The 13532-nt window shown below is 64.3% G+C and overlaps 1 protein-coding gene across 4 annotated transcripts; it reads right to left on the reverse strand.

Moving 5' to 3' along the window:
- Positions 1–1250: 1250 nt before the first annotated feature.
- On the reverse strand, positions 1251–8984 carry PIAS3 (protein inhibitor of activated STAT 3). Of its 4 annotated transcripts, none has more exons than XM_077155918.1 (14): positions 8881–8984; positions 6415–6832; positions 6229–6313; positions 5998–6048; positions 5679–5769; positions 5067–5201; positions 4784–4889; positions 4342–4415; positions 4107–4267; positions 3530–3663; positions 3288–3453; positions 2994–3127; positions 2853–2890; positions 1251–2542 (listed from the first exon to the last, which is right to left on the reverse strand). In XM_077155918.1, exons 1-14 carry the CDS (start codon positions 8902–8904, stop codon positions 2291–2293), a joined length of 1869 nt encoding a protein of 622 aa, XP_077012033.1. In that variant the 5' UTR covers positions 8905–8984; the 3' UTR covers positions 1251–2290. The 4 variants fall into 4 exon arrangements, with proteins under 4 accessions (XP_077012033.1, XP_077012035.1, XP_077012034.1 ...); XM_077155920.1 differs by having other exon boundaries at positions 4107–4183; positions 5998–6081; XM_077155919.1 differs by having other exon boundaries at positions 4107–4210; positions 5998–6081.
- Positions 8985–13532: the final 4548 nt, after the last annotated feature.

Genomic DNA, 13532 nt, shown 5'->3' on the forward strand with positions numbered 1-13532 from the left:
GTGGGGACATACAACTAGCTCGAGAAAGCACCTCAGTAAAGTGGGGCGCGCTACAGTGGGGTGTTGGTGGGAGGTGACGTGCAAGTCCAGAAGCCATCAGTCACTGGGGGTGACTGTCCTAAGGGAGGGGGTTGTCATGGGCCAATAGATGCTCAAGGCCGCCCAGGGGTAAGCGTCTGCCTGCAGCTGCGGAGAGCGGCTCCCCCAACTCTGCAGAGTGCAGGGCCTGTGGCTCCTGAGTGGTGCACATGGGGACCCCGAGACCCAGGGCCACTGCTGGGTTCTCTGCACCCCCACCCCCATGCTTCCGCAGCATCTGGCCAGCATTTTATCTCACCCCAGATGGCTGCTTTTGTTTTTTAATAAACCCTCAGAGACAGAAAATTCTCACTTTCTGCTGTTTTCTTCTCGGTCCACCTCCCTCCTAGGTTGGCTGGGGTTACCCCAAATGCTGCACATCCCCCGCCAGCTGCGCGGTGACCACCCTGCCTCGCCCATGGCTCCCTCCACCCCACCCGAGAGGCTGGGACCCTGGGACAACCAGGTCCAGAGGCGCCTGGGCGACGGGACAGCTGGGCCGTGCCGCCGGAGGAGGGACAGCTGGGCCGTGCCGCCGGAGGAGGGACAGCTGGGCCGTGCCGCCGGAGGAGGGAGGGACAGCTGGGCCGTGCCGCCGGAGGAGGGACGGCCAGGCCTCCCCCGGGACCGGCACCCCACGTCCTGCAAGCTAAGAGCGTCTCCCCGAGTCCTGCACGCGTTCTTCCCACTGGGGGCCGGGGGGGCACCGGGGCAGCAGTTGAGGGTGGGGCACGTGACCTCAGGGACACTGACCACCCACAGCTCCTGCCCCGCTCGCTGGCGTCGAAGGCCCACGCTGGAGTCCAGCTTGCCCCCCACATCTGCTTCATTCCTGTGAGCAGGGGTGTCACCCCACACGCACCCCCCCACACCCCAGCTGGGCTTGGGACAATGGATACAGCCGTGCTTTGCAGCCTGCGAGGCGCGGCTCCAACGAAGGCTGTCAGCAGGCTGCAGGAGCGCCACCCCAGGCCTGCTGCGACCACCCTGGCCACGCCACGGCCACGGTCAGCTCGGCACCGAGGACATGAGGAGGGACGCGCCGGCCCTGCAGCGGCCGCTGGAAAGGCATACGGGCATAGGGGCGGGGAGGGGGACACAGACTGCTCCAGAGACGCTGGTACGACACCCCGTGTGCGGCGGGGGCTCGGGCAGTCCGGGTGACACTCACATACAGTCAACCTTTATTGTGGGTAGGAACTTGCCCAACTTGGGGAGCAGAATGAATGACAGCATAGGTCCTGGACCGGGAGAAGCCTGAAAACAAAGGTTGGGAAGGAGGGGTCCCACCTCCCAGGCAGGGGCGAGCGCGAGGCCGGCTCACCACAGCCGGGGGCTGGGGGGCCAAGAGCTGCGCTGGCTAAGAAGCTCTGCGAACTTGAGTACATAAATAGGCCCAGCCCAGGGACCAGGGCTGTGGCTATGTCCTCAGTCACACGGGAGGCGCTGGGCAGGGAAGTCATCTTTGGAGTATTTTGGTTTTTTTGTTTATATACAAAAGAACTACAACCCAAAATAGAGTTCTCTGTTCCTAAGTCTGCCTCTGTCCACCTGTCTTAAAGCACATGAGGAGACCAGCGATGAGGGGAAGGAGCAGAGCCCCAGGTGGGGAGGTAGAGGGATGGCACCTGGGGACAGTGGCACCTGGGTATGGTGTGCCTGGGGATGGTGGCACGTGGGGACGGTGCACCTGGGGACGGTGGTATGTGGAGATGATGCACCTGGGGACGGTGGTATGTGGAGATGGTGCACCTGGGGACGGTGGCATGTGGAGATGATGCACCTGGGGACGGTGGTATGTGGAGATGGTGCACCTGGGGACGGTGGCACGTGGAGATGGTGCACCTGGGGACGGTGGTATGTGGAGATGATGCACCTGGGGACGGTGGCACTGGGGACAGTGGCACCCGGGGACAGGGGAAGGGCCCCTCCCATGAGACAGAACCAGTTGGTTGAAGGGCGTCCCCCCACCCCTGGCCCAGCCCTGGCCTCCCACACTGAAGTGAAGCAGCCACAGTGACACTCCCACCTAAGGACCTACCCTAGTGGCCCCACATGCCCTTCAGAAGAGGCTTAACACTGACCCTTTGGGTACCAGCCTTGACAGGCACCCGGGCAAGAGGAGGTGTACAAGCACATGGGCTGTGGCCTTTGGCTAGGGTCCCCGAAGGGTAACGGGAACCAGGGCCTTGTACTGCCCGTCACCCGGAGATCAGTCCAGGGAGATAACATCCGGCCTGCTGCCCGGGCCTGAGGGCAGGGGTCCGCCTCGGCCCTCCCGCAAGGACCCCCCGGGGCTGACGATGCTGCTGATGCGGCCAGGTGTGGCCGGGGGGCTGCGCGGGGCAGTCCCCAGCGCGGGCGGCAGGGGGCCCAAGAAGTGGGGTGCAGCGCCCCGGTACTGGAGGAAGCGGCCGAGGGCGTCGTGCTGGTCCAGCGAGGTGATGGCAGGGGGCGCGTAGTGCTGGGGGCGAAGCCGCGGCTTAGGCTCCGCGCCCACCTGCCCCGCGCCGGTGCCCTCGCGCAGGACGGGGCCCCTCTCTGCAGCCCCCGGCACTCCCTCCGTCCCTCCCCCCTCCCACCATCCCTCCAGCCTGGAGCAACCCCCAGTCTGCCAGGCCCGCGGCCCTGCAACCCTGTGCCGGGGTGGGGACAGGGGCTTCCCTAAGCCCGGCCCGAAAGGAGAGGGGGCGCTGCCTCTCCCCCCTAGCAGAGAGGCCGACTCGGCTCCGGGAGTGGGAGCGGGAGGGGCCCCAGAGGCGGGGGACACCCACCTGGCTCTCGGTGTGCAGAAAAGAAAACAGGTCCAGGCCTGGAGGGAGAGAGAGTCTGGGTCACCCTCTGGCCTGCCCTTCGGGGACAAGGAGACGGGGGGGGGGGGACGGCGGGACAGGCCGTCCGGGCAGGCCACGTACCTTGGCCCTCGGCCCCTAGCGGGAAGGCAGGCGGGCACTCGGGCAGCGGGAGATGCGCCAGCAGCTCAGCGCCCAGCGCGCCCAGCGCAGGACAGCGCAGCACCGACGGCGGCCGCGGGCCCGCAGACACGGCCCTGCGCGAGAGGAGGGGCTGGGCCGCCGCAAGCACCTCGCCCGCCCCCGCCCCCGCCCCCGCCCTCAGACACCGCCCCCTCCCCAGCCTGTCTGCCCCCGACTCGTCCGCGGCCCCCGCCCCCGCCGCCCACCCTCCCACCCCCTGGCCGCGGTCCCCACCCTTTGCTGGCAGGCGGGGGCGGGACGGCGGCGGGGGGCACAGGACGGTGCTTCTTGGCCGGGGGCAGGTCCTCCTCCTCCGAGCTGTCAGTGGTCAGGTCGATGACCTCCACCTTCCTCCTGCTCCCGGGCGCGCTTCCCTCCAGCACGGGGCTGTGCTGGCGGCCTGGGGGGCAGGGGCCGGGCCTCAGAGAGGGGGCCACTCACGGCTCAGCTCAGCCGGGGGACAGGGGGTCACTCACCATCCAGCCCAAACCCTGGCGGGGGGCAAACCTCAGACGCCTCCTTCCTGGGCTTCATTGGGCACCAGGACCCATCCTCCCTGAACTGGATCTCATCACAGTCCGAGCAGGAGTCCAGGATCTCCACGAACAGGCTGGAGGGGACAAGGGCATCAGGGCCGGGAGGGGCCACAGCAGCCTCAGCTCTGCCGGCTCCCCGGGGTCTGGCGCCCTCATTCGCACAGCAGGACGCCATCCACCCACTGCCCTCCTGCTGTGCCCTTAAGCGTGTAAAAGAGCTCTGGAAACTGCTTTGGAAAAAAATGAAACAAAACATAAAGCCTGATGTGCCAAAGTGCTAGGCTTTAAAATGAATGCATGCTGGTGTATCATGGCCCTCGAGGTGGTGAGTTTACACACACACACACAACGCTGGTGTACTATCATCCTCCAGATGGTGTCTGCACACACACACTCACAGGTGGAGGATAGGGTGCGCGCTGGGTTCCCGTGAGGAGTATGTGCTGCACCCATCGTACGCAGGCACACGCACCTGTGCGAGGCAGCCGTGCCCAGCCGGGTGAGCAGAGCTACCTACCCGTCGATGATCAGAGCTTCATAGGGGGCCTTCTTGTCACACACGGGGCACGTCCAGGTGGGCTTCTTCTCGTTCATCTGCAGGTAGAGTGCAGCGTCGAAGCTCTGCAGGTGGGCGCAGGTGAGGGCGCGGCAGGGCACGGACAGGCGCATCTTCCCCAGCTGGAGGGCGGGGGTCCAGGTCAGCCTCGGCACCTGCGCAGCCCTGCCCCAGGTCCCCACGAGTCCCTGCTCACCGGGCACATTAGGGACACCCGCAGGCTGGTGGTGGCCACCTCACTGTCAGGGTCAGCGGTCAGTTTCTCCTTGACTGGAAGAGGAGCCAAGTCAGAGCAATGGAGTCAGCAAATGGACAGCGGGCCTGGAGAGGGACAGACGGCCGCGGGGCAGCCCGGGGGAGCTTAGGGCAGCACGCAGGGTCCTGATCAGGAGGAGACCCCCCCCTTACGGGTACATGGGCAGAGCTGGGGGACGCCTAGGCCGAGGTGACCTACAGGGGATCAGAGCGTCCCTAAGGGCCAGCTGAGACGGCCGCGAGGGCACGTGCCCGGCAGGCCTGGGTTTAGGGTCCATGAGGAGCTGCCGTAAGGCCGCAGGGCAGGGCAGGGTGAGGCGGGTGACAGCAAGTACGGGCCGAGAGGCGCCGTGGGGTCCAGGGTCAGGCCGCACGTCGCTCACTCAGCGCCCGCGAGTGGTCGGGGTTCCGCACGCCCTTGGCTCTGAGCTTCTGCAGCAATGTCCCCGCAGTCAGCTGCCGCACCAGGTGCACGGACAGGGAGTAGTTCTGCCCCGGGTGGCAGGAGAGCGGCCATCAGCCTCCGCGCTCCGCAAAGCCACCCGAGCCCCGTCAGGCAGACCCGGGGCTGAGACGGAGAAACCAGAGGGCGGGACGCACCCCCCAGCCAGGACATGGGGGCCCCTGCTGTGTGTGCCCAGCACCACCAAGCCTCCCCGGGCTCACCCGTCCAAACTCGGACGACCAGTTCACCACCACCGTGTTGGGGACAGTGGCTGAGAGCCGGGCCAGGCCAGTGATGTTGATGGGGCGGCTGGGTCTCTTGGGCTCAGCCCCGTTTTTGGTGGGCGGGAGGTAGCCCTGCGGAAGGACGGCGGGTCAGGGGAGGGTGGGCAGGCTGGGGTCCATCCAGGAAGGGGCTCTGCGCTAACACTAGACACAGCTTGTCTTGGGCCACCTGTCCCCTGGAAGGTGACCGGCCCGTGCACTGACCCCAGGCTGTGGGCTGTGGGAGGCAGAGCTCCACCACCGGGCAGAGGGACAGAAATCCTCCCCCCGTGCCTCGAGGCTGCAGGGCCCTGCATGGTGGGCCAAGGGAACCCCATGGACCCCACCCAGCCCCGTCCTGGCGCCCTCCCGGCAATGCCGACGGGCCCAGGAAACGGCGCCCACAGCGCACAGGCCTGTCTGATGTGTCTCCCTCTCACAGATGTCGCGACAGTAGGGCCATGGCCCCCTCCCCGCAGCCACCCTGACCCTGCTGGTGCAGTATACAGAGGCGAGCAGTCGGCACGTGCGGACGGGACGGGGAGGGGTTGCTGCCAGGGGAGCACTTACCGGCAGGGGACACAGCTTCCCGTTGACCTTCACAAAGAGGTTGGGAGGGAAATAGTCCTCCTGGGGGCAGCTGGTCTCGCAGAGACAGAACCTGGGGACAGGCGGGGAGGTGAAAGGGAGCCAGGTCTGTCACTGAACCTGGGAGAGACCAGGGAACCCCAGAAAATAGGTCATGTGGCCTCTGCAGCCTTGGCTCCCAGCTGCCCAGGGCTGGGGGACACAGGCTGGGCAGGAGTATGTCCTGGGCATGTATCCTGCCCCTGCACTCCCCCGGGCGTGTCCCACCCTCCGCAGGGCCAGGTGGGGCCGGGGCACTCACCTCAGCTGCACCTGGATGCTGTAATCACACTTGGCTCCCGGGAGAACCTCCCTGGAAGAGAGGGCGAGAGTCAGCCTGCGGCGCCTAGGGGCAGGGGCCAAGGGACGGGGCGTGGAGTTAGAAGTCCGGTTCCAGGAAGAGATACACAAGAGAGAGAGACAGCAGGGTCCAGAGGAGAGGAAAGAGGAAAAGGGCTGAGCCCGCCCCGAGGGGGAGGCCAGAGGGCCATACCTGGATGTGACGATCTGCTGCACCTGCTGGGGGGTGAGGGCAAAGGTGAAGTGCGCCTCCTCAAACCGCTGGCTGCACGTGGACGCTGGGGGCATGAGGGGCAGTTATCTCCAGGCCCGAGCACAGGCAGCGGACCCCTCGGGGCTGGAGCCTAGGACCAGGGGGCTGGGGGGCAGGGTGCCCTACCAAGGGTGCTGGGCCGGATGAGCTCTGCGTAGACCTCATAGAAGGGCAGCGGCTTCATGGTGACGTCGGGGTGCACAGGCTGGGGCGGAGGGGGGGGGATGTCCACCTCGTGCTTGGGGCCCAGCAGGGGGCCAGGGGCCAGGAGGGCAGGGGGCATGGGAGCCAGGGGCCCGGGGGAGCCCACAGGCGGGGTGCCAGGGGGCAGCGGGAGCAGGGGGAGGTCGGAGGACCCCAGGGCCTTGCGGGGAAAGCGGCGGCGGTAGAGCTCCTTGATCTTCATCTGGATGCTGGGGGCGCAGCTGGCCCTGAGCAGGAGCAGGGCCTTGGCCAGGAGCTCGTGCTTGCGCCCGCTCTTGTTGCGGCCGGCGAAGCCGAGGAGCACCTGGAGCTCGGACACCCGGAAACTCATCACCATGTGCTGCGGGGACAGAGGCCCTGAGATCGCCAGCCCGCGGGCCTGTCCCCTTGGGACACTGCGATGGCTCCTGGGTGGGCACTGCCACCTCCCTTCAGCCCTGACTCAAGGTCTGGCCACTGGCAGGCTGTGGCCGGCAGCTTGGCCAAGGGGATCGCTCAGTCCCAGGTCAGCAGCCCCCGCTCAACCCACCGTGCCGAACCAGCGTGAGGGGCCTTGTCACCCCAGACCTGGAAATGACCGGGGGGACGGGTGGCAGAGCCACTGCATGCCCCACCTCCAGCCTCTGCCCCTGAAGCTCCCCCTGAGCTGATGTCCCCCCTGCTGCTGCTCGGACTCTCAGACCCATCCCGGCCTCCTGGAAGGAGGCTGGAGACAGGGAGGAGGAGAGAGGGAACTCAGGCCCGAGAGCCCCGGAAGCCCCAGGAGGGGGGCCAGCAGCCGGACAGCTGCGCCCAGTACCCGTCCCCCTCAGTGACTGGCCCAGGGCTCTGAGCTTTGTAGTCAGGGCTTCAGGTCGGGAATCGATGCTCCCCCAAATCCTACCCCAGCAGAACCTGCTCTGAGAAACAGGATGAAACTTGGGGAGAGGGTCACAGTGAACCACAGGACCCAGTGACCTATTACTCCATCTGCCAGCAGCTATCGTCCTGCTTCTCTTGGGTGCCTTCCCTGTCCCCACCCTCAGGGGTACAAGAGGCCCCCGCAAAGCCCTAAACAGGCCCCGGGACCCTGAGAAAACACATGACACCCAAGCAGGAGCAAACTCACAAGCACCCGGTGGTAGGACCCCAACCCTGCTGGCACTTCCCAGGGGACCAACCCAAAGGGGAAAAACACAAAACCTGGAGGCCGACGGCTGGACCCAAGCTAGGTTTGGCTGGACCCAAGCTAAGGTTTGGCAAGCTGGCCTCCTCGGGGCGACCAGGCAGCACTAAGGGCTCTCTCCTTAAAGGACGCCTTCCCTGAGTCTCAAAGGGGCTCTCCACGGTTCCTCCATCCCGGGATGGCAGACGCAGGCCTGGGCCCCTTCGGGGAAATGTGCTGAGAACCGCGCTCCTGCCCCCTTCTCCCCAGCCTGCCCAGCTCGGTCCTGTTCGCCAAGCCCGTGGCCTCCCCTCCTCCCCGCCCACCCTCTGGGTCCTGGTCTCCGGGACGCTGCCGCCCCTCCGCCTACGGGCAGCTCCCAGGGCGCGGATCCGCCGAGCTCCTACCCGCGGTCCACATCCCCGAGGGGCCTCCCGAGGTCTGCCCCAGGCCACCCCGCACACCTCGTACCCGCGGGCCCTGCTCAGGCCCTCCCCGCTAGAGCCCGACTCCACGCTGCAGCCGGCCCGCGCTCGGCCCGCAGCGGCGCCCCGGGCCGCACCCCGCATATGCCCGAGGCCCCGGCCCCGCAGCGGCGCCCCCAGCTGCACCCCGCATCTGCCCGAGGCCCCGCCCCCCGCGCCCCGGCCCCGCAGCGGCGCCCCCGACCGCACCCCGCATCTGCCCGCGGCCCCGCCCCCCCGCGCCCCGGCCCCGCAGCGGCGCCCCCGACCGCACCCCGCATCTGCCCGCGGCCCCGCCCCCTGCGCCCCGGCCCCGCAGCGGCGCCCCCGGCCGCACTCCGCATCTGCCCGGGCCCCCGCAGCGGCGCCCCCCGCCCCTCCCCGCATCTGCCTGCGGCCCCGCCCCCTGCGCCCGGGCCCCGCAACGGCGCCCCCGGCCGCACCCCGCATCTGCCCGGGACCCCGCCCCCTGCGCCCCGGCCCCGCAACGGCGCCCCCGGCCGCACCCCACATCTGCCCGGGACCCCGCAGCGGCGCCCCCGGCCGCACCCCGCATCTGCCCGCGGCCCCGCCCCCTGCGCCCCGGCCCCGCAACGGCGCCCCCGGCCCCTCCCCGCATCTGCCCGCGGCCCCGCCCCCGGGCCGCGCCGCCGCCCGCCCGGCCCGCAGCCCTTCCCGCGCGCCCAGCAGCCCGCCGCGCCCCCGCCCCGCCCCCGCCCCGCAGCGGCGCCCGGCCTCGGCTGCCGCCCGGCTGGGCCCCACGGGGGGGAGGGGCCGCACCTTTAGCTCGCCCAGCTCCGCCATCTTGAGACATCGCCGAGCCCAGCCCGAGCTCAGGCCCAGGGACCGGCGCGCAACTCCCCGCCCCGGCGCCCGCCGCAGACGCCGCCCGCCCCGCCCCGCCCGCGCGGCTCCGCGCCTCCCCCCAGGCCCCGCCCGCGCGCCGACCGGCCCCGGCCCCGGCCCCTGCGGGTGCGCGCGACGGGCGGCCCGGGGGATCGCGGGGAAGGGCGCGCTGGGGGAGCGAGCCTGTCACCCCGGGGGAACCGGGGGCAGGGGGCAGGGGCAGGGGCTAGGGGAAGGGAAGGGGCAGGGGCGTTGGGGCAGGGGCGTTGGGGCGGCAGCTCGCCGGAAGGCGGAGAGGCAGCGGCAGAGGTGGGGCGAAGAGCCCGTAGCCAACGCCCCCGCCCGGGAGCCTCTGCTCCACAAGACGGCCGTCCGGCCCCGCGCCCCGGCCACGCTGCGGCCACGCTGCAGCCACGGACTCACACTCCGCAGCCAAAAAGTTGGCGCCGAGAACGGGACTTACCAGCTCGTCCGGAGCGGGCGGGGGCGGGGGGCGCCGCTCCCGCCGTAGGCAGGGCCGGGGCTCCGCGGGGCAGCTGGACGCGCGGCCACAGCCCGCAGCTCGGCCCGGCCCAGCGCGGGGCCAGGGGCCGCCCCTGCAGGGTCAGCGGGCCCGGGCCGCGCGAGGGGCCGGGCCCTGGGCTGGGCGGGGCCAGGGCGGGCTGTGGTGGGCCGGGCCCAGGCCTGGCGGGCGGGGCCGGGCCCTGGACTGGGCGGGGCCGGGGCGGGCTGTGGTGGGCCGGGCCTAGGCCTGGTGGGCGGGGCCTGGCCCTGGACTGGGCGGGGCCGGGGCGGGCTGTGGTGGGCCGGGCCTGGGCCGGGCCTAGGCCTGGTGGGCGGGGCCGGGGCGGGATGTGGTGGGCGGGGCCTAGGCCTGGCGGGCGGGGCCGGGCCTAGTGGGCGCTGCACTCGGGCACCAGGAGAGGTGGAAAGGTGGCGAGGCGGCTCTTCCATCTCCCCCTCTCGCCGTCTCTGGCCCCTCGCGCGCGGCCTTGCAGGGGCGGCCTTCCAGATGAGACGGGGCGGACGGGGTGCGACCGCAGGAACGCTTACTGCTTGGTGTGCTGCGCTCCCTCCGTCTGGAAACACCGGGTTTCCGAATTCACTGTGCCCGGCCCTAGGTCCACAACGCGTGCCCCCCTTACCCCCAGATACACACTTGGACACCAGAGACCCCACACCGAGGTGTAGCTGAGGGCGGGTCTTTCTGACCCTCTCTGAACCATCTCCTCTTCTTCCCCGAGGCCGGCCCCTTCGGAGGTCCCATTCTTAGCCCAGCTGGTAACTCCTGTGAAGGCCACAGAGCAAATCGGTGGAGCCAGAGACAGGGAAACTGAGGGCACTTTAGAGTTGGCCGGGGCCGAAGTCATGTTGCCATTGCGCTCAGTGACTATTTGAGTGGTGTTCAGGGTTTATTAGGTGCTGAGGACACAAAAGCCTTGCCAGAGAGACAAGACATGTTAAACCAGTCATCAGCAAGCAAGAAAAGCATTTCAGTGATGTATATGAGCAGCCCCTCATTCTGCTCAAGCCGCCAGTATATCCCTTCCTAGGAGCCCCTCCCCCAGCCATATGACCGAGGGGCAGCCTGCAATAGCCCTAGGGGCCTGCTGGACGCTGGTTGTGTCCTTGGGGGAGGTGTCCAGCCCCTCCTGACACGCGGGCTCCTTCCTTGGTCATGGGCCGCTCAAGCTAAATGCAGGCTAAGAATTTGCTTCTAAGTCCCAGCTGCCTTCCCCAACATGCAAGTCTTCACCTGGTCCTTTGCCCATTTTTGGTTTGGTCCAGTTCTTTACGTCAGAAACGTCTAAAGATCAGTATTTTCTAGAATTTCCAGTGGTTGCTGGAGGGGGCAGGACAGGGGAGCCTTTGGGAAGGATGGAACTGTTGTTGACCTTGATTATGGAGATGGTTTCACGGTTATAGGTTATACACATATGTCAAAACCATCAAATTGTACACTTTGGATAGCTATGGTTATTGTATGTCAATTCTACCGCAAAAATACTGCAAACGTTTAAAAGAAGGCTAGAAAGTCAACCTCACCTTGATTTCCAGGGATTTCATGACAAAAGCACCTCTCCTTTAAAGGTTAAGTTGAGGTTGTAAGTTCCACATCCCTACAGGATAAGGCAGCTGGGAGCCAGGCACCCGAATCAGGTCCTGCCTGCAATTCCACAGGTACAGACACCTTTTCCATGCTCTTCCTGCTGAACCCACTGCCTGGCAAGTGGTGGGCTCTTTAAATACCTGTGGACAAGCTAATGTCCCAGGGAAAGGAGAGAGGCTGCAAATCAGGTTCAAGTTCCAGATCACAGACATCAAAGACATAGTCCGAACCCCCTGATGGGGCTTCACCTCCAGGTCCCCTGCACTTCCCTTCACACTTTTACATCTGGGGACCGGCCTGGGCGGGGGGGTGGACCAGGAGTAATAATTCCCTACCAAGTTCCCTCAAACATCCATCCTGGGAGGAATAAGAGGAGACGTTAGGATTAGAATGACTTTGTGAGAGAAGGATTTTTGAAATCAAGGAAACTTCCAGGAGTTGTTGGATGGTAGAGAGGGAGTTTACGTGGGAAGATCGGAGGCTGGAGAAAGCCCTACCGTGGTGTTAGCGTAACCTCCCTCACCTCCCCACAGTCCAGACGCCCAGGCGTTAGCTTCCAGGGCCCGGGAAGGAGCCAGACGCCTGGCTTCCATTCCCTAAGCTGTTTCTTGACTCATACAGAAGTTTAGCCATTTCTCTGCGGTTTCTTCGTGCTTCCCACCCCATACCCCATGTAAAATAAGGAATATAACAGTGCTTTTGCATCCTTTGGTAACTCAGCAGTCAGGAAAGTAGAGGTTCTGTTCCCCTTATTAGAAGTGACCGGCCCCTTCTGATGCTTTTCCGGTGACAGCTGCACCCTTTCTCCCCTTCTCCAAATTCTAAGACTTTTCTTTCGGTCCACACCTCCTATCTTAGTTTATACGTTATCACATCTAACCATAACCATTTAACATGATTTCCAGCCGATCCGCCTCTCTCCGTTCTCCTGCCCCACCCACACAAACTCCCAAGCTGACCTGCACCTTTTCTAGAACCTGACCCACATACCCCAGCTCTTCTCTTCCTGGCCAAGCCCTGGAGGAGCCTCTGCAACCCTGGCATGGCCCATCCCCATGGCTGTCCCTCCCCTCCTCTCTCAACCCAGCCGCTCAGGCTCAGCTCCTGCACAGAATGGTCCAAAACTGAAGCCTCGGAGTAAAACTATTCAAAAAACAAGTTATTTTCCCACCACCTCACATAGTCCCTACCTCCCGTTTGCTTTCACCCTACTTTCCTGCTTGTCTCAGTCCCCACCTGGAGCTGGGGCTTCTAGAAGCTTGATTGGTAGAGAGGCGACGTGGTCTCTGCTGCCCTGAGGGGGCGCCCAGAGGGAGCAGGGGGCGGGCAGGGGGCACGTGGGAGGCGGGAGGGCTTGGGAGGGCGGAACTGCAATCCCATGTTGGAGGCCCTCGCTGCCTCCTCTCACTGGAGCCTGCCTCGTGGAGGGATGGGGAGGGGGGAACCCCTGGGGAAGGGACCAAAAGAGATTTGGTTTTACAGTCTGAGAACAGCACCGGAGAGAAGACGCCAACTCTTGGGGTCCCTTCCTCCCTTTCCCAGTACTCAGACTTGTCCCTCTTTGCACCTGGGGTGAAGACAGTGACTGTAAAAAATAAACTCTCAAGTCTAGACACATGGTCTCTCACAAAATAGAATAATTTTAGTTTGTACGTCTTGAAGAAAATCTACATCTCTCAATCCCTTAAAAAAGTTCATAGACTGTGTGATTGTGAAAACCTTGTGTCTGGCACTTTTATCCACCTTATTTACAGATGAGTAAAACATACGGATTAAAAATAAATAAATAATAGGGGGAAATGTTAAAATAAATTTAGTAGATTGAAATGCTAGTGAGCAATGAAAGGGAGTGGTAAAGGGTACGGTATGTAAGAATTTTTTTGTTTTCTCCTTATTTCTTTTTCTGAATTGATGCAAATGTTCTAAGAAATGATCATGATGATGAATATGCAACTATCATCAGCAAATATGTGATGATATTGTGAGTTATTGATTATATATCAAGAACAGAATAATCATATGGTAAGAATGTTGGTGTTTGTATGTTGTTATGTTTAATTAAAAAAAAAGAAAGATCACAGACTCGGAGTCCCAAAGTAGAGAAGAAGGATGGCACTGTGCTCGTAAGGGACAGATCTCAGACCAGAAGGGAAGTCCATCAAGCCCCATTTTTGCTGAGAACTCTGTTGTTCAAACTAGTGGGTGGATCGTGATGAACTTTTTTTTTTTTATAATAGCAGAAGATATAGGCTAGGATACAAATAGAATTAGAAATTATAAGGGTAAGTTTTATTTCAGATTCATACGAACAGGATGTAAAACATATTTCTTACTGTGGACTCTAATCATAGTTGGAAAGCCGCAAGAGACCATTTGTGATCAAAAGGGAATGACAAGACCCTTCCACGGTCCCCTCAGGACACAAAGAAACAACCCCCAGCACCGCCTGCCTCTTGCTCATTTTTCACAGAGCAGT

This window comes from Tamandua tetradactyla, chromosome 4 (assembly GCF_023851605.1).
Source record: "Tamandua tetradactyla isolate mTamTet1 chromosome 4, mTamTet1.pri, whole genome shotgun sequence".
Taxonomy (NCBI): domain Eukaryota; kingdom Metazoa; phylum Chordata; class Mammalia; order Pilosa; family Myrmecophagidae; genus Tamandua; species Tamandua tetradactyla.

Bases quoted from the DNA above. Each gene is read 5' to 3' on its own strand.
- PIAS3 (XM_077155917.1), bottom strand. From the start codon at position 8,904: ATGGCGGAGCTGGGCGAGCTAAAG. The intron at 5,770-5,997 runs GTGAGTGCCCCG...GCCTGTCCCCAG, and splicing joins AGCATCCAGGTGCAGCTGAG to GTTCTGTCTCTGCGAGACCA. The intron at 2,891-2,993 runs GTACGTGGCCTG...CTCTCCCTCCAG, and splicing joins GCTAGGGGCCGAGGGCCAAG to GCCTGGACCTGTTTTCTTTT.